At 34.6% G+C, this 21,720-nt stretch overlaps 1 protein-coding gene across 36 annotated transcripts in view; it reads right to left on the minus strand.

The window, feature by feature from the left end:
* Window positions 1–21,720, minus strand: part of RIMS2 (regulating synaptic membrane exocytosis 2) — a 597,264-nt gene that overhangs the window by 285,016 nt on the left and 290,528 nt on the right. For all 36 annotated transcript variants that reach the window (XM_059902177.1, XM_059902158.1, XM_059902168.1 and 33 more), the window contains one exon: window positions 20,313–21,238. In XM_059902177.1, the coding sequence (XP_059758160.1) occupies window positions 20,313–21,238 (926 nt within the window). The remainder of the gene's footprint in view (window positions 1–20,312; window positions 21,239–21,720) is intronic.

Below are 21,720 nucleotides of genomic sequence, written 5' to 3' on the forward strand. Positions count from 1 at the left end.
CCTCTGTGAATAAATAAGAAATCAGCTGTTTGACCATTTGAAGCTAAAGCGAAAATATCAAACAAACAAAAAAAGTCACATATGGTAGGCCCTCAGTAAACATTTCTTACATGAGTAAATATTAGTGTTACTGTAAGAATTAAATAAGGTAATCAGAACATATAGAATATATATAGAAAATATATAGAAAATAGTCCTGAACTATCAGGACTGCTAATATTTAGATAATAATACTTATCACTTAGTATTCTTATTTTATATAGCTTCAAAGGGCAGAACTAAGATAATAAGATGTTTTTCCTTTAGTAGCAGTCAAAAATGTACTGCTGAACTTTCCAGTTCTAGAACAAGAAATAGAAGACAAAAAGAACAAAATGGAAATTTTAGAACTTTCTGAAAAATGATTGAAATTTAAAAAGCAAATGGATGGGTTCAAGAGCAGAATGGAAAGGACAGAGGAACAACAATGTAATTGAAAATAGAACAGAAATTACCCAATCTGAAAAACAGAGAGAAAATAGACTAAATAATAAAATAAACAGAGCCTCAGGGACTTCGGGGATTATAATATATAATTAAGATAATAAAAGATTCATGTCATTGTAGTTCCAGGAGAGGAGAAAGATGGGGTCAGAAAAAGTATTTGAAGAAATAATGACTGAAAATTTCCCAGATTTGCAAAACATGTAAACCTACTGATTCAAGAAACTACATAAGCCCCCAAACAAGAAATACACAAAGAAATCTGTGCCAAGACACATCACAATCAACCTAAAAACTAAAGACAAACTGTTTTGAAAGAGACAAGAAAGAAACAACAACTGATCTAAAGGGGAAAGACAATTCCAATGACAGTGATAAAATTTCTCATCAGAAACCTTGGAGGCCAGAAAGAAATGGCACAATATTTTTCAACTGCTGAAATAAAAGAAATGTCAACCCTGAATTGAAACAAAAAAAAGAAGGAACCTGAAAATAACAAGAAGGAATAAAGAACATGGTAAGTAAAAATATGGGTAAATACAATAGGCTTTCCTCCTCCTCTTCAGTTTTCTAAATTATGTTGAAGTTTGAAGCAAAAAGTATACATTGTCTGATATGCCTTTCAACATACATAGAAGAAATATTTAAGATAATTACCTTATAAACAGGGAAAGATACAAGAACTTAAAGTATGTAAGGTTTCTACATCTGTCTAACTAGTAAAATATCAACACCAGCAGGATGTGATAAGTTATACATATGTAACATAGTACCTAGAGCAACCACTAGAAAAAAATCTTTGCAAAGAAATACACTCAAAAACACTACAGATGAATCAAAATGCAATTTTTAAAAAAAAGCTCAAATAACTCATAGAAAGACAAGAAACAGAAAGCAAAAATAAAAAATGGAACAAACAGAAAACAAAAAAGAAAATGGCAAACAAGAAAAATGCAGACCAATTCCCTCATAAATACAGACACATAAATCCTTAACAGAATATTAGCAAATATAATTCAGCAATATATAAAAAGAATTATACACTCTGACCAAATGGTGTTTATTGCTAGAATGCAAGGCTGGTTGAATATTAAAAATCAATGTAAGCTATCACATTCACAAGTTACAAAAGAAAAAATATCATGATCCTATTCATTGATGCAGAAAAAATTCATGCTTAAAAAAAAAAAAACTCACAGAAAGCAAGGAATGAGGAGAACTTGCTCAAATAAATAAAGGACATCAACCAAAAACCTAGTTAAGATCATACTTAAGGCAAAAGGCAAAATGCTTTATGTGACGAGAAATTTCACGAAAATGAATATCTTTATTTGTAACAGCCAAAAAGTGGAAATAAACAAAATGTCCTTTAATAGGCAAATGGCTAAACAAACTGTGTTATATCCATACCATGGAATAATACTAATAAAAAGGAAAAAACTATTGATACATACAACATAGATGCACCTCAAGGGTAACATGCTGAATGAAAAAGAAAATAACAAAATATCACATACCATACTATATGATTTCATTTATATAGTATAAATGATAAAATTATAGAAATGGAGAATAAATTAGTGGTTAGCAGAGGTTAGGGATAGGGTGGGGAGGGAGGAAGGTATTACTAAATATAAAGTGACAGCATAAGGAAGATCTCCATGATGGTAGAGTAGCTCTGTATCTTTGTAACAGTGGTACTTACATGAATCCATATATGTGATGTCACAAACCTATACAAACGCATTGTTCCAATGTCAATTTCCTGGTTTTGATATTGTTCTATAGTTAAACAAGATGTAACCATTGGGGGAAACTAGGTAAAGGGCACATGGGATCTCTATGTACTATCTTTGCAATTTCCTGCAAATTTATAATTATTTTGAAATTAAAAGTTAAAAATAATGTGTTGCTGCTTTCATAGGTATTGATAATCCCATCACTGGAAGTGTTCAAAGAAAAGCTGGAGTACCACTTGTTAGCATGGTATAGAGAAGAATCAGTGTAATAAAGTTACATTAAAAGAGCACTAAATCCTACTGAACTCTGATATTCAGTGATTCTATTAGTTTGAATTAAACACATTTAAATATAAAACCTGGTTAAAAATAATCAAAAGATTCACATCTTAGGCTAAGATTTTCTCCTTCACTTATCTCTACTGCAAAATATAAACTAACCCAATAGTACGTGTGTCTGTGTCATGTTGTGTTTGACGCACAGAGGATAAAAAGTTCAGATATTCTATTTATAACATTTTCCCTACAGTCATTAAATAAATGCAAGAGTTTATAAACTGTTTTATGTCACAGTTTTTCATTTGTTTAGGTTAATAAATGTTTTCAATTAAATCACATACTATACAAACGTATTCTTCAACATCTTTATTTTTAACTTAATCATGTTTATAAAGTCACAGCATGTTGCAACAGAAAGAGTTTTATAGCTGAAGCCACAAAACCTATGTTAAAGTATTGGCTCCACTCCTTACTAACTTTATGACTTGGGCAAATCACGTAATACATTAGGCCTCATTTACTCATTTGTATAAAAAGAGATTAATCGTGATATTTCACAGATTGTTGAGAGGCTTAAGTAAGATAATGGTCATGAAAGTGTTTGGCAAATTATAGAGTCATACCAATGTTGATGGTGTCATGACCATCTTCATCATTATTAAAGTAACATAATCATAACTTTCATTCTAAATAGATAGGGGAAATTTATCTATGGCCCTTTTATTATTCCTCTCATTTTTCTTCTTGGTATTTTACTTTCTTCCTCAGCTTGTCAGGCTATTTGAGTTGGCATTTTCCAACAGGAAACACTACTTCTGCAAAATGTTAATAGGCTTGAGTGATATAAAGGTCCTCTAGTCAAATAAGCTTAGAAAACTCTGGATTAAATGTAATTAAATAGATTTCTTGAGTGCAGAATTTTTCCTATAGTAATGACAATATGCTTCTTTACAAGAATTATGTAACCTACAGTTTCCACAAACTTATTTGGAACACTAACCTTTCCCGTAGGACAAGTGTTCCGGGAACTATATTTTGATACATAATGCTGAAACCTTCCTGGAGGGTCATTTTTCCTAAGAAAGCCATTAAAACTGATCATAAGGCTTAAGACCTTCAAGGGAAATATTCAGTATTAAGGGAGACTAATAGCCCAAGTTAAAAAAAGAAAAAAAAGTTATATATTGGGAATATTATCAAAGGCAATGGTTTTCAAACTATGTTCCATGGAGTTGCTTCAGAGACAACTATTGGGGTGAGTGTGGAGAACTGAGTCTAAAATGGTGCCCATAATCCCCACCTCATAGTGTTCATGCCTTTGTAAAGGATCTTTGACTTGCTCCTAATCAAGGTGGTGGAATGGCATAGTGATGGAATGTCACTCTCATGATATTGTTAAAATATCCACCCTAGCTAGTCAACTTGCTCTAAGCCTCCTTTGCTTGCTTGATGAAGTAAGCAGCCCACGTGGCAAGGAACAGCAGGCAGTCTTTAGGAACGATGGGCACCATCTAGGAAGTTCAAGTTGCATCCAATCACAAAGATATGAATTCTGCCAACAATCTGATTGAACCTGAAATTAGATTCTTCCCCCATCAAGCCTCCAGAAACACAGCCCAGGCAACAACCTGATTGTAGCTTGAGATCCTAAGCAGAATACTCAGTGAAGCCATGCTGAGACTCCTGAACAACAGAAATTGTAAGGTGGTAAACATGTGTTGTTTTAAGCCACTAAGTTTGTGGTAATGTGCTCCTAATGCATTGCCAGCTCTGAAAGCAGCAGATTTTAAAGACAGGGACCAAACCATAAAAGTCAGTAGATCTAAAGGGCCAGATACGCTTCAACCAACTCTCAAGTTCCAAAACAAAACCAAGGTTAGCTAAAATGTAATATTTGAAATAGGAAGGTAAATTATTCTCCATAATTAGCTTATCTTTTAAACATCTTGCTCCTTTGGTATTACCAGTGTATTCTTCTTTAATAACAAGTGACTGATTAAATGATTGTATAGATTACACACATCAGAATTCATTTTAATGATTACACAGTATGAAACTGTTTAGGATCTGTGGGTGTAAATAGGACCTCAAGAAACTTACATTCAAGAAAGGTAGACAGACAGGTAAAATATACGACAGCACAGCTTAGTGTAACATATCTTAATATATATCCATGCTATCCTATTTCATTACAGCTAAGTTGCTCTCAATTAAAATATGCACAATTATTTTATATATCACTAGAAAGGAAAAAATGCTACCATTAAATGATGCCAAGCATTTGATGTCAAAAAGAATTTATGTTTTCAAAATGTTATAATGTGAAAAAAATTTGCTTCTTAGTATGAAAAAACTATGGCATTTCATGAAAAATGTTGATTTTTCAGAAAGGGGAGAAATTTTTTAAAACTTAAGAAATGCTTCACTATAGAGGTGATATTTAAACTGTACCTTGAGAGATGCAGTAAGATTTTACTTATTGGCGGATTTTACTTTCTTAGAGGAAAACAACTGGACAATCCTGGCAGAGAAAAGAGAATATATCAAACTACTGCTGCCAATATGAATATATATAATATGTTTGGGAAATGGCAGGTAGTAGATTAACAAGTAACCTTTTCCTAGACCTGTAATTGGATATTGTTTCATGATATGGATCAGTAGTTCTCAACCACTATGTTGTAACACAGTTGTAAAGTGTGTCACAAGTAATGTTACTACTGATAAAGTGACATAGTTTACAAACCAATTTTTAAAAGAGTAAATTTTAAATTAGAATAATTTCAACTTTGCATCTATATTAATGTAAATCTCAGTTAATGTCTTAAGTGAGAGGGAAAGGAAAGGAGTAAAACTACCAAAAGAAATTAGAAATTGCCCATCAGTAGGAAAGCATTAAGGCCTGAGTATGAATTATGTTTCACATTGTAAAAAATGTTTGGGAATTGTTGATCTTTATTATCAATTCACATAACTAATTTCATCAGATGTAAGACAACATTGATTGCTTTATGTATTACCAAGGGAAAAAAATAAAATGCTGCCAATTCTGTCCTAATTTCAGAGATGATAAAACTGTGGGGGAAATGTGTAGATTTGATGAAATACTATACTTAATCCTGGGAGCTACTCAAAGAGAATTATGAATCAGAAGACAAGAATCAAAATCCAGGCCGTGAACTGGATTATGACCTGAAGCCAATCATTTTACAAAGCGAACCATTTTGCAAAGATCCTTTCCCTTCTAATACAGTGTGATTAGTGAATAAAAGACTGATTGAATAACTATACATGATAACCTGCTATGGTATCACTGCCACCCTAAGGTACTTATCCAGAATTGAGGCCTCATTTCAGGTTTTATTTAATAATAATAATGACACTTATTGAGTACTTACTCTGTGCCAGGAATTGGGATAAACACTTGAGTGGATTGTATTTTCCAAAGGTGGCTACACCATTACACACCCCATTCCACATGTTCTTCTTAAAATGTGACAATGACATCCCTCTACTGAGAGGACAATGTCTATATTCCCTCCCCTTGAACCTAGGAGGATCTAGGACCAACAGAATGTGGTAGAAGTAACACTTCTGTCTTCTGAGGCTAGGTTTAAAAGGACAGCATGGTTTATTCCTGAGTCTCTCTCTCGGGACACATACCTTGGGAGCTGTGAATCCATGTGTAAGAAATACACATATCTAGAGAAAAACACAAAACCACACTAACTAGTCGCCATGAAAACTTATAAACACTAATTCCAGGTCAGCTCTTATTGCTTCCAGGTAATTGTACTACATTTCCTTAATTCATTATCATCTCCATTCTCCTAGAAAAGAATTTCACATTTTTTCTATCCATAGAACTTTAACCTCCTCCCCTGATCCTGATTCTCAGATAATGGTCCTGCTACCTTTTCCATTTCCAGAAAAAAAGAAAAAAATTAGACGAGACATTCCACACTAAATACGGTTTAGAACCAACCATATTTATCAACCAACATGCATCCGTTTTCATATTTTCTGCCTTCCTTCCTATTATTATAAACACACTGCTTCTGTCCCTTTAGCAAGTCACCCCACCTACTAATGCACTAAATCCTATCATCTTTCATTACTTAAGGATAAGGTTCAAACGATTGTGTTCTCTCTCTCCAGCATCAACAAATTTCCCCTTGCTATCACTGCTATGAGAACACAGACATGCTGTCTTATCTCCTATCTTTTAAAAATCCCACTCTCTAGCCACCAATTCCTTTATTGTTCTTGTTCCTCTCTACAGCAAAACTCCCCAAAAGAGCTGTCTCTACTATTTCTGATTCCTTCCTTTCCTTTTTTTCTTGAGCCCACTTCAGACTTCCAGCTCCACCACTGCACTAAAAGTGCTCCTGTCAAGGTCACCAACACCAGCAATCTGTTCCTGCATTGCTAAATCTAGTGGTTAATGATCAATCAATCCTCATCGAATTTGACTCCTAAGCAACAACTGACACAATCAATACTTCTTTTATTTTTTTAAATCTTTATTGGAGTATAATTGCTTTACAATGGTGTGTTAGTTCCTGCTGTATAACAAAGTGAATCAGCTATATGTATACATATATCCCCATATCCCCTCCCTCTTGCATCTCCCTCCCACCCTCTCTATCCCACCCCTCTAAGTGGTCACAAAGCACCGAGCTGATCTCCCCTTGAAATCCTTTCTTTAGTTGGATTCTGGGATATCACTTTCCTCCTGGTTTTCCCCCTACTTCACTGGCCAGTTAGTCTCAATTTCTTTGGCTGGCTTTTTCTCATCCTCTTCTAATTGTGGGAGTATTCCCCGGGTTAATCTCTTCTTTTTCCTAGAAACATACTCCCCTAGTAGTCTCTTCCAGCTGCCTGGCTTTAAATATCATACATATATTGATGACTTCCAAATGTATGTATCCAAACCTAACCATGCCAGTGAGCTCCAGATTAGTATATCTGCTAGGTTACTTACCACCTCCACTAGATATTTAATAGGAAAATCGAACAATATGTACGAAACTGAACGGCTGATCCTCCCTGCACTCTCCCAAAAATCTGTGTCTGCCACAATTTCCTTATGTTAATTAATGGCGACTCTTTGCTTCAATTTGCTTAGGCAAAAATCTTTGCAGTAATCCTTAACTTACTCCTCTCCTACTGTCACACCCATCTCTAAACCATCAGAAAATTCTGCTGCCTGTATTTCCAAAATATATCCAAAATCTGACTACCTCTCTTCACTTCCACTACTACCAAGTTGGTACAAACAACCATCATCTCTCATTAGGTATTGGATTAGCCACCTAACTGGTCTCCCTGAATTCATCTTTGCCCCTCTCAAATCTGTTTTCAACACAGCATCAAGAGTACTCTTCAAAAGGTAAATCAGATGAAGTCATCTGGCTTCTCATCTCACTTAGAATGAAAGTCAAAGTTCTTGCAATGACTTACAAAGCCCTACATGATCTGGCGTCTTACTACTTCTTTGACCTCAGGAAATTTGCCTGTTTTTTGTTTGTTTCTTTAACTGCTGTTGCCTCTGGCACACATAGAAGTGCCTGGAACACAAAAATTAATTGAATAAATTAGTTGATGAACTAAAATATCAAGTCCCCATTTTCACACTTCTTTATGCAGTGGAGTCTCTTTCCTAACAGAACTCCCTAATATAAAAGTGATTAAGAGCAAAATTCAGTTGAAGCAAAGTGGAAGATCCCAGATAGTCACCCATGCTCTCTGACGTTCTTCAGCAGTTCCTGAAACATTACCACAGAAATCTGGTGCTCTGGTTTTGGTATCAGGGTGATGGTGGTCTCATAGAATGAGTTTGGGAGTGTTCCTTCCTCTGCAATTGTTTGGAAGAGTTTGGGAAGGATGGGTGTTAGCTCTTCTCTAAATGTTTGATAAAATGCACCTGTGAAACCATCTGGTCCTGGACTTTTGTTTGTTGGAAGATTTTTAATCACAATTTCAATTTCATTACTTGTGATTGGTTTATTCAAATTTTCTATTTCTTCCTGGTTCAGTCTGGGAAGGTTATATCTTTCTAAGAATTTGTCCATTTCTTCCAGGTTGTCCATTTTATTGGCAAAGAGTTGCTTGTAGTAGTCTCTTAAGATGCTTTGTATTTCTGCGGTGTCCATTGTAAATTACAGACCAATTTACAATGAATATAGATTCAAAAATCCCCAACAAAATACTAGCAAACAGAATCCAACAACACATTAAAAGGATCACACACCATGATCAAGTGGGACTTATCCCAGGGATGCAAGGATTCTTCAATATACGTAAATCAATCAATGTGAAACACCATATTAACAAATTGAAGAATAAAAACCAAATGATCATCTCAATAGATTCAGAAAAAGCTTTTGACAAAATTCAACACCCATTTATGATAAAAACTCTCCAGAAACTGGGCATAGAGGGAACCTACCTCAACATAATAAAGGCCATATACAACAAACCCACAGCAAACATCATTCTCAATGGTGAAAAACTGAAACCATTTCCTCTAAGATCAGGAACAAGACGAGGATGTCCACTCTCGCCACTATTATTCAACATAGTTTTGGAAGTCCTAGCCACAGCAATCAGAGAAGAAAAAGAAATAAAAGGAATATAAATTGGAAAAGAATAAGTTAAACTGTCACTGTTTGCAGATGACATGATACTATACATAGAGAATCCTAAAGATGCCACCAGAAAACTACTAGAGCTAATCAATGAATTTGGTAAAGTTGCAGGATACAAAATTAATGCACAGAAATTCTTGCATTCCTATACAGTAACAACGAAAGATCAGAAAGAGAAATTAAGGAAATAATCTCATTCACCATTGCAACAAAAAGAATAAAGTACCTAGGAATAAACCTACCTAAGGAGGTAAAAGACCTGTACTCAGAAAACTATAAGACACTGATGAAAGAAATTAAAGATGATACAAACAGATGGAGAGATATACCATGTTGTTGGATTGGAAGAATCAATATTGTGAAAATGTCTATACTACCCAAAGCAATCTACAGATTCAATGTAATCCCTATCAAATTACCAGTGGCATTTTTTACAGAACTAGAACAAAAAATCTAAAATTTGTATGAAGACACAGAAGACCCTGAATAGCCAAAGCAGTCTTGAGGGGAAAAAACAGAGCTGGAGGAATCAGTCTCCCTGACTTCAGACTATACTACAAAGCTACGGTAATCAAGACAATATGGTACTGGCACAAAAACAGAAATATAGAACAATGGAACAGGATAGAAAGCCCAGAGATAAACCCACGCACCTATGGTCAAAACTAATCTATGACGAAGGAGGCAAGGATATACAATGGAGAAAAGACAGTCTCTGCAATAAGTGGTGCTGGGAAAACTGGACAGCTACATGTAAAAGAATGAAATTAGAACACTCCCTAACACCCTACACAAAAATAAACTCAAAATGGATTAGAGACGAAAATGTAAGACCGGACACTATAAAACTCTTAGAGGAAAACTTAGGAAGAACACTCTTTCACATAAATCACAGCAAGATTTTTTTTGATCCACCTCCTAGAGGAATAGAAATAAAAACAAAAATAAACAAATGGGGCCTAATGAAACTTAAAGCTTTGCACAGCAAAGGAAACTACAAACAAGACGAAAAGACAACCCTCAGAATGGGAGAAAATATTTGCAAACCAATCAACGGACAAAGGATTAATCTCCAAAATATATAAACAGCTCATGCAGCTCAATATTAAATAAACAAACAACCCAATCAAAAAATGGGCAGAAGACCTAAATGGACATTTCTCCAAAGAAGACATACAGGTGGCCAAGAAGCACATGAAAAGCTGCTCAACATCACTAATTATTAGAGAAATGCAAATCAAAACTACAATGAGGTATCACCTCACACCAGTTAGAATGGGCATCATCAGAAAATCTACAAACAACAAATGCTGGAGAGGGTGTGGAGAAAAGGGAACCCTCTTGCACTGTTGGTAAGAATGTAAATTGATACAGCCAGTATGGAGAACAGTATGGAGGTTCCTTAAAAAACTAAAAATAGAATTACCATATGACCCAGCAATCCCACTACTGGGCATATACCCAGAGAAAACCATAATTCAAAAAGACACATGCACCCCAATGTTCATGGCAGCACTATTTACAATAGCCAGGTCATGGAAGCAACCTAAATGCCCATCAACAGATGAATGGATAAAGAAGATGTGGTACATATATACAATGGAATATTACTCAGCCATAAAAAGGAACAAAATTGAGTTATTTGTAGTGAGGTGGATGGATCTAGAGACTGTCATACAGAGTGAAGTAAGTCAGAAAGAGAAACACAAATATCGTATATTAACACATATATGTGGAACCTAGAAAAGTGGTACAGATGAACCAGTTTGCAGGGCAGAAATAGAGACACAGATGTAGAGAACAAATGTATGGACACCAAGGGGGGAAAGCTGGGGGCGGGTGGTGGTGGTGGTGGTGGGATGAATTGGGAGATTGGGATTGACATATATACACTAGTATGTATAAAAGATAACTAATAAGAAACTGCTGTATAAAAAAGAAATAAAATAAAATTCAAAAAAAAGAAAAAGAAATCTGGTGCTCTATTTGGCATAGTTTTTAACACATTGAGTCTATTTTCTTTATTTTTGAGTGGAAATTAAAGACCAGAAAGTTAAATTACCTTCCTAAGATTACAATGGGATCACTGGCAAAGCCTTGAAAAGAACCTGGTGTGTGTATTTTCAACCCATTGCTCTAATATACCACATTGTTTCTCTCTAAAAAAGGATAATTAATAAACCTATCAACCACATTAGCTCCTCAAAGGCTTATTAATTTCTTAAGGAAAGAAAATGTCTTTCTTCATCTTTGCCCCACTCCAATGTCAAGCAGTGCCTGGCAAATAGTCAGTACTCCATAAAAATTGTTCTTACTGACATAATGGTTATACTCCAATGTGTAGAATGACCACCTATCCCCATCCGATACCTACTTTGTTCTCCTGGAAAATTCTATTCAACCTTCAAAACCCAATGCACATAGCAACTCCTCTGTCAAGTCCTTCCTCATAAGTCAAGGCAGAATTATCGGTACCTTCTCTAAATTACATCGATGTCTCGTATTAAATTATTTCATATCTAACATATTGTATTCCTCTTGTTTGCTTACATGCTTCTCTCTCGAGCAGAGATCACGCTGTACTCATCTTACACATAACACTTAGCACAGCATCAGGCACACAATAGGCATGGAATACATTTTTTTCCTACTGAATTAAACAGAATTTGAGAGTGAGGTTTGAGAAAATATCGGTATTATTATCTGTATTTTATGGAAGTTTAAGCAGAAATATGCTTTCTTTCACATCACCATATGTTTTATCAGTTAAACTAGATTCTTATCAAACTCATCATATCTGAAACCTATCAGTTATTTCTCTTTAATGACTTTTGCATTATTAATTAATTCTAATTTTCGTTTCTCTTTTGCTAATCTTTACTTGGCATTTACAATTTGAATATCAATCATTTGATTTGGGTCTTCACTCTTACAAATATTTTAAAAATCATGTTTATACAATTTTTAACTACTGGAAACCACTACAAAATAGAATAAAAACAGGAAAAAATATTAGCATATGTTAAGCATGCTTTCCTAAATCAATATCTTTTCATAATAAGACAATGAGTTTTAATGGGTTCTATCAGTTATAATTCATAAAACTAAATAGTTATAGTTTTTTTCTGAACAAATTTAAAACCTTTCCAACACCTAATGCAGTCAAGGCTATTATTAATAAATAAAATGTAAATTCAAACATAGAATGGTGGCATTATGTACTTCTAATACTAGTTACTTAATATAATTAAAATTGTGTGAGGTAATCAAGCTGATATTAGAAGTCTTGCATCATGGGGAAATTCACACTTAAATACAATCTTAATTTCATATAAAGTCTATCAAAAGGGAATCTGCAGGGGAGGGGGTGAAGGGGAATGGGCATTTGGTTGTACAACATATTTTCCTTTTCTGTGTAGTTCTCAAGGTAGCTTAATATTAAACAAAAAGTACCTACACTAGCCCTTCTAATTTTCTAGCGTTAGAAGTATTTAATTAATAGAATCTGTTCCTCGATGTGTGATTTAAACAAAATAGATTAATATTATAAAGGTGGGTTGGATTAAAAGAAAAGGATACACAATTTACGAGCCTACCTGAAATATAACAAATCTTGACTGAAGGCACCACACAAAAGTGTCAAGTGCATGAAGTAGGGGTAGACAACAGAGGAGCAAAAGAGAAAGAGATGGGGAACAGGAAAGCCTCAGTGGGAAGCAGAGAGATACAGAGAAAAAGAGGAAGAACAGAGGGGGAGACAGAGCATGTGGTGGGGGCATATGAACCAGCTCAGCAAAAGGGTAATAAAAGAAGCAAAGTGCAATGACAAGTAATTTTTCCAAATATAGCTAAGTATAATTGGATCACAGAAACAACTGCAGTTGTCTCAAAATAAATTAGATGCAGACTATTTAGCCAGCATTTAGTTTATTTTTGTTTACTACTTCATTCAAATAAATCTGTCAAAGTGAATGTCAAACTTCTCAATCAATAGAAGTTAACCAATGGTCAGAATATGCTATTGATACCTACATTTGAATATACTTGCCTGGCCTGTAATTCAAAATCAAAGTTGTCTTATTTAAAGATGGTACACATTTTCACTACAAATAAATGTATTCCAATATAACAGTTTGGTAATATCAACACCACATTGTTGATATGCATTCATTTCAGTTTTTAATAAATAAGCAGAAAAGGGAAAAATTTTATACAGCATACCTTAAAAAGCATTTATTATTTTATATAATATTTGCAAACAAATATTTAAATCAGAGATCTTAATTCATTATTGTCACTGACATTTTGGAGACGAAAAGTTTTCTTCAGAAATTTTTATTTTGTGCTAGTGGCCATTTTACACTATAATGGAATCCCTCTTTTGTGCAGAGTAGCATTGCATATGACAGAAAATAAAGATAAATCAACTAGGAGACTGCTTGCTATATTTTGATATGAACATTTAAAAAAAATGTTTTACATCTATTGGATATAGTAATCACTTAAGTAGCCTGTCAAAAGTTTTCTCAAGTAATGAATTGTCCTATTAGATTCCATTAAAACGTCAGTCTTGAGAAATTTCTTGAAAGGACTGTTACACGTTAAATGCTTATTTCCAGCTTGTAAAGATTCTGGAAGGCTATGTGATCTGGGTAAGGCATGCATATCAAAAGGAGATAGCAAATGAATGACTAGTTTAATTTTATTTGAATTTTAATGCAAATATAAAGATGAAGCATAAAGCATAAAAAAAGTCAACACCCTAGAAAATTTGATGGTGTTGTTAGGAAAATGTTATGGGGAAATGAATGTTGTTATAAAGTAAATAAAGGTTTTTTTTCACATTTTTTAGGCATTAAGCATGATCTACCTAATGCATAAGATTATATTCACAATATTTTTTGATATGTACTCTGAGAGTGCATGGTGGATGATCACTGAAGATGGAATACAGTAAGACAACTTAGTTAACAGTTTCCTTTTTTCATTTTTATTACATAAACATTATAGCCATACTAATGAAATTCTACTTTAAAATTTTTTTTACAAACTGTTGCCCCCCAAACTTCTAATATATCCTTATTTCTTTCTAGTTCTATATGCATATCTCATTTTAACATAGCAGACATAACTTTTAATTCAGCTTCTAAAATAAGTTTACATTATAGCCTGGATAATTTTCCTTGTTACCATAGCCTCCATAATTATCAAAACTTCAAATAGATTTTAGTGATATGGTAACTAATTTTTAACAACCTGTTTTCTAGGGAGAAAACAGGTCTTGCTTTGTAACATTTGTCTACTTCCATAGTGCAAATACTTTCACTTAAGCCAATTTTGAACTACCAACAGTATGTCACTGAATGCGGAACTGGGAAGAGATGCACACAACTGGTTCTCACAAGTTGGTATCAACCAGCTCCAGCACATTATTTTTGTAGAGTTGAGTTTTCTCCAGTTTTGCACTATTATAACCCTTACAATGAATACTTTTGGCAGGCATAATTGGTTCTCTACCCAACAATTACCTCCTATCCCCTTAGAACTGTGAACTCAAAGCCAATCTTGATAATTCTAACTCCATTGCCAGCGATTATTTAGGAACTGGCATGAGTAACAATTATGGCCCAAAAAACACATGAAGAAGTATAAAGAGGAGGCTTCTAGAAAAGTTTCTCTCAGTTTCAGAAGGGTATTTGAGTACAGGATGCTTAAAATTGTTATATCCCTCTTGTAAACACAAGGGGACAATACTCAGAACAAAATCTTAGTGGATGTTGTTGTATACCACCCGTATGAACCCCTCAGAACTGCACTCATTCCTCAAGCTGCCCCAAGTGTGGCATGCTCAGTGCTCATAGCTGAGTCCTTTACCCGAGAAGTTATGCTCCCTCCCCCGGGGGCAGCCATATGGAGCCCTCCTGGCCCCTGCCTCAGTTAGGTCATCTCTGAAGATCTACACCAGCTTCAAACTCCTGTGGGATTGGTTGAGGTATCTGTTCACAATTTTACTTCCTCTTCAAAGTCTTTCTGTCCTTATTCCTTCACAGGTGTTGTTACTAATTTATCAAGTTCTAACAGTGGTAATTACAGCAGTCCCCAAACAGACAGATTTGGCATTTGGAGGAACTAATATTCCTTGGCCTGTGGGATTAAGTACTATCATAATGGGGACTTCCCTGACGGTCCAGTGGTTAGGACTCCACACTTCCACTGCAGGGAGCACGGGTTCGATCCCTGGTCGGGGAACTAAGATCCCACATGCCGCATGGTGCGGCCTAAAAAACAAACAAACAAACAAAAACTATCGTAATGGGCCAACTGGAAACCTCTGAAAATACCCTCCCCAACTGGTAAAGATTAAATAAAAAATAAGGATGAATCATCCTGCATCCTTATTTTTTATTTAACACATTACATCCCTGTTTTATTTCATTTTATATTTTATTGAAGTATAATTGACTTGCAATATTGTATTAGTTTCAGGTGTACAACATAGTGATTCAATATTTTTATATATTACAAAATGATCAACATAGTCTCATTACCATCTGTCACCATACAAAATTATTACAGTATTTTTGACTACATTCCACATAACACTCTATGAAGAAGAAAATTACGCAACTGAACCCTGTCTGAGTTCCAGACTCGCAAAATCATGATAAAGGAAGAACTTCTGGCTCAGTGGCTTGAAGTGTCAACTAGTTCTTGTTACAAAAAACCAAGTAGAAGCCTGGATGAAACTGTCAAAAACAACAATTGCATGACTGTGGAAATCAAACAAAGCCACATTAAAAAATTGAGAAAAATGCTAGAGTTTCAGAAAATAACAACAGAAGTCGGTTACCTTCTTACCTGGAGCTGCTCCCACAGCCCCCTTCTGTTATACATACATAAAGGATCAATAGTTTCAGCAGCACAAGGCTGGCTGGGAAAACCAGCAGCTTTGCTACTTGATTTGGGGTGGAGTGAAAACCCATGGCTCTGTCTGCTAGAAGAAGCAAACCCAATAGGAAACAAAGAGAGAACCAACAGCTTAGCTAGCCTAAGATTGCAGTCGCACATACAGTGAATAGCAGACCAGCCAGAATTTGACAGGGAAGCCCTGGAAATGAGAGACCCACAGAAAAAAAAACTTGATAAACTCTCCACACATATCACACTGACTAGGAAATTATACCATGTTCAGGGTAGATCCTGAGATATTCCAGTAGAAAGTAAAATCCAAGCAAGTGACTTGAAAACTGGCTGAACTCCGAATGTGTCCCCAACACTATATACAGATTGATTAGCAGAGGGTGAAAGCCTTAAAAGCTGAGAATATTTGAGCACAATTTCTGTCCAAATCTCTAGCTGGCAATTAGACTATGCAGACACAGCAGCGACCCATCGGAAGGTAAGCCTCTTATCACCAGAAGAAACTGCAATGACATATGCAAAGTACTGAGAGAGAGGGAAAAACTCTGTCAACCAAGAATTCTATATCCAAAGAAATTATTCTCCAAAAATAAAGGTGAAATTTTAAAACTTTCCCAGATTAAAGCAAAACAAAAATAGGCATATGTCTTTTATACCACAGGATCCAAGTATCTAGCTTAGTGGCTGGAACTGGCTCCTTAAATTTGCTGAATCAAATAAATAAAAAGATATAATTTATTGTCACTTATTATTTCTTTGAAAAAATACATAAAGTTTAAAATTAGAAACACATATTTCCTGTTTCCTCAGTAAAATTTGGAGACTTGCCCCCTCTACTATCTCAAGAATAGGATATGAGGCCCAAATTCTAGGTTAATCAAAACCTAGGTACCCTTAATAACAAAGCAAAGGGCAATGGTCCCATGGGAAATAAATTTTTTCTTTAAAAAATTCTCAACATGTAGAGTAGGATATGCTGAAATAAAGTGGCTTTTACAATCATCTGTAAGAAAAAAATTTAAACTCGATTGAACTGCTGACTCTTTGACCATTGTGTGCACATTCACGCATACACACACACATTTCTGAATATGTGTACTATTGTGTAAGATATAATCATATCTATTTTTTTTAATTTTTGAATTTTATTTTACTTATTTTTTATACAGCAGGTTCTTATTAGTTAACCATTTTATACACATCAGTGTATACATGTCAATCCCAATCTCCCAATTCATCCCACCACCACCACCGCCCTCGCCACTTTCCCCCCCTTGGTGTCCATACGTTTGTTCTCTACATCTGTGTCTCTATTTCTGCCCTGCAAACTGGTTCATCTGTACCATTTTTCTAGGTTCTACATATATAATCATATCTAAAAGGCATTTGGTTTGAAGAGACTGAAATGTATTCCATTCATACTCATTTATTCTAAACCTAGAATTTTAGCATCCTTTTATTCTCTTTTAGTTTCCTTTTTTTGATGTCCTTCATCTTACATACAGTCTAACTTTTCTTATCATCTTGATCATTCATTACAGTTCACAGTTTTCATGATCTTACTATTTTATTCAACAATCCATTCCATGAATTAAGGTAATTATATATTTCAAGATTTGGACAAAAGTATCAGGAGCATCTTAGATCCCTATGAAATGAAACCTTCACTTATATTTCATTAGATCCTCTGTTGAAAGAGTTAACAACATTCTTGCACTCTAGGATTCCACGCTTATTGTGTCAGGCTGACTTTATTTGCTCCTGAAAGAGATCTTTACCAACCTAAGCCCTACAAAAAGAGGCAGATAAGCAGTACCAGGGAGAATGGGGTTAAGGATGGCAATAATTTGAGCTGCCCTTTTGCTTTGAAACACATCTCCCCATATCCCAAGTAATTCCTCAAGAAGCCCTTCTCATGGATACATCCTAGAAAGGAAAACAGACAGCTCCAAGTTCAAGCTAACAAAAACAAAAGTCCAACCTACATACAATTTTCTTGGATGAGTCAGCTAGCACAAATGCAGTCAAATTTTCAGCACAGTTCTTACTCCTGTTCTACAAAGCTGCAATTCTAGGGTGATAGGAAATGCTTTCATAGTTCATGTTTCATACTCTAGTACTATAATTAATGATATTTAATATAGTTTAGTTGAATGATATAAAGAATGAATGATTGAATGAATCTACTGTATACTTCTCAAAATATTGAAATAGACTTAGATTCAACTTTTCTGCTATTTAAATGCTTTTATAAGTCAAATAAAATTGGTTTGTGAAACATTTGTAACACCATTAGGGTATTTGCTCTGATATGCCTCTTACCAATTAATAGCAATATGTCCTTCACAAAGCTTTGTATTTTTCTATTCATTGAACCAATTGCATCATTAAAATTTTAAAGCTATTCTAAATAGCAATATATAGGCATCATCTACTATATTCTAGTTCAATTTAACAGAGACTTCAGCGTAAGTTAAAGGTTAACGTTTCCTATTTACCAAACTAACTTCAACAACTAGTCTATAATTTAACTCTGCTTTTAATTTTTCATCCAGCTAGCTAAACACCCTCTCAAATATCCCACAAACTGAAATCTGAAAGATTTTTCCCTTGATATATACTAGATATGTTTCTTGGATACTAAGTTTTCCATTAAAAACAATCCTTTTTCTTTAGGCAAATACTTAACATAGTGTTTTATCCATAATTAACAAGGAAATATTTTTACAACTAGAAGGAATTACTATCTTAAACATTTTACATGTTGCAATTTATCAAGAAACAAAAAACTCTCCTTTATTCCCATTTGTAAATCTACCTTCTGGCTATGCACTTACAAATTAACTTTGAGTTAGTTTAGCTTCTTAATCTGCTTAGATATCTATCAGGTGTATTGTGGCATTTACCAAAATAAATTACAGAGAGATTAAAAAGTTAAAGTTTAAAAAAATAAATAATAAAAACATGAGAAAGTATACAGTTAAATATTCAACTGATTTGGGGATGAATAAAGAGTTTCTAGGGATAAAAGGAATGGGAAAAAATCACCAAATATGCAAAAACTTAGCTATACTAAATTCAGTATTTCCAAATGACCAAAGAAAATTAGCAGCTAAACATCAAAATGGGAAATACATTTGGAACAGATGACAGTTAAATGGGTTAAATTATAACCATACAAAAATATCTTATAAACCAATAAGAGCAAAACTAATTAATACCCAATAGGACCATGGGCAGAAGAAATAAAAGCAACAAACAAGACAATTCATAGAAGAATATATCAAACACCAATAAACATACAAAATATTCATCTTCACAATCAAATTCACATTAAAATGACAGATACTATTTTTTGTGGTCTATTCAAATGGCAAAAATTTGGTGTATCAAGACTGAAAACTCAAGCACATCTGACAGGAGAATGGAGTGTTATAACCTTTCTGGAGAGCAGGTTGGTAATCTGAATTAAAAGCTTAAAAGAATCAAAGCACAAATATGTATTTGTGAAATACTCAGAAAACAGGCAAAAAATTATGTATAAAGATAGCCATTATAATATTATTTATACCAGCCACTGGAAGCAACTGCAATGACCCCAGATAGATGAATAGTTTATGGTACAGCCTTATGATAGAACATCAGTGCAGGCATTTAAAACATTTCTGAAGAACATCTAAAGGCTTGGAGAAAAGTTAATGGTATGATATCAACTGAAAAAAATCAGAATACAAAATTATATAGTATGATACCAATTTTGTAAATATGTAAAATACACATGCATCGGAAAAAGGGAAGAAAATACAACAAAATGTTAGCAATAGCTATATATGGGGGAAAGGATTGTGGATAGCTTGTATTTCATTCTTTACACTGAGCAATTTTTCAGATGTCCTATAGTAGACATATTGTTCCTTTTAAAAGGAAACACACAAAAAATGTTATTTTTACAACTATAGCTAATAGGTATTTTTAAATATGCCATCAAGTGATGCAAGAACATTTTCAGAAACAAAGCAAAAACCAATTCTTAAAAATGGCAATAGACTTTTCTACTGCATGAATCACCGAAGATATTCACTTTTTATAACTTGAAATTTTCTTCACATAACCAGCATCATTAAAGAACTTAAAAGTAGTAATGTCTAACAATTAAATGTCTACTCAGAAATACAACCTAAAAAGAAAACCCTTATCTAATCAATTACAGGAAAATGTGTGATTAGAATATAGTGCTTACCTTTTTCACTTACACTCTCACTTTCAATCTCAACATCATCGCAACTTGTATATTCAGGTGTAGAAGCTAATTCCTCCTCTGAACTGCTCAATGAAACCTGGCGCATTTTACCTCCTTTCTTTGATTTATGAGGCTTTGGTGGTGGAGGTCTCACTGACTCTGACTGGTCAGAACTGAGAGAATCGTTCCTTAACATTGTTTCCATTTTTTCACGTTTTGTTTTCCTTACAGCAGAGCTAGGATCTAAGTGCTGTTGTTTCCTTAGCGAGTCAGTACGTCTCATGTCTGGTCTATCAATGGGTATTGGACTCCTCCGGGGGGTAGGAGGACTATGGTTTGTGGTCCTTTGTGGATAAGAACTTGGTCCCTGAGCCTCTCGAGTTCTTTCCATTGAATAAGATCGCTGATTTTCCATGGCAGCTCTACGTTCAGATACAGATCTTTGCCTTGATGGTCGTTCCATCCTTAGCATGGAAATCCTGGAGTCTTCCAGTTCAGAATTTGCTAAAGAAACATCACTGTGCCTTCTCTCATGCCTGGCTCGTGACACTTCAGCATGGATACGCATTTGTTCTTCATAGGGTTGTGGCTTTACCGGATAACGGGCCAAATTCGGATCACTTCGATAGCGTGCCTGGTATTCCTCCTCTCTCCTTTGTCTTTCATATTCATCTCTGCCCTCCGCATCCTCATTATCTACAATATATTCTTTGGAATGTCTATGACTTCTCCTGTTGGAGTCCCTATAATTTATATGATCAGACTCTTCGTAAAACTGAGGTTCACGTTGAGACCTCCTATCAGCATAATCTGATGGAGATCTAGGCATCGCGCTGTCCGAAGTAGCATACTGTGAATATTCTTCTCTTTCTTCCCTTTGGTCGTATCTTCTATTCTGATCTCTGGACACTGATGGACTTCTTTTCCTAAGTAACCAAAGAAAAAGAATAAGGAAAAGAGCAGAATTTAGGCAATTTCACATTTTACTGATTCACTGGCAGGTTGATGGATAAATTCAAATACTTCTTTTGCTCCTTTTTTTAAAAATTTCATTTTAAAATCACACCATAACAAAAGTTTTACTAATATTCATTTTATTCAGTTCAAATAGGAAATTTAAAAGGTACTTTTAATATGCTCCTTAAATGCCTGGCACGCCCATATGGAATATACATTGGCCCTGAAATTAGATAATCAACATCATACTCTACTGCAGCAAAAGAACCTTTATTCTAATTTCTTTGCTTGGCTCAATACACTGAAACTATCTCCCAATTGTTACTCAGAAGCTTAGAAAAATTCCACCTTCCTTTCTCTCTATTCCTGACACCTTGATTTCATAGTCACTTGAAAATGTGATGAAGCCAAACTGATTCAGCTCAAGAGTTGATGCTTTCAACTGAAACTA

This window comes from Balaenoptera ricei, chromosome 17 (genome assembly GCF_028023285.1).
Source record: "Balaenoptera ricei isolate mBalRic1 chromosome 17, mBalRic1.hap2, whole genome shotgun sequence".
NCBI classification, from domain to species: Eukaryota; Metazoa; Chordata; class Mammalia; order Artiodactyla; family Balaenopteridae; genus Balaenoptera; species Balaenoptera ricei.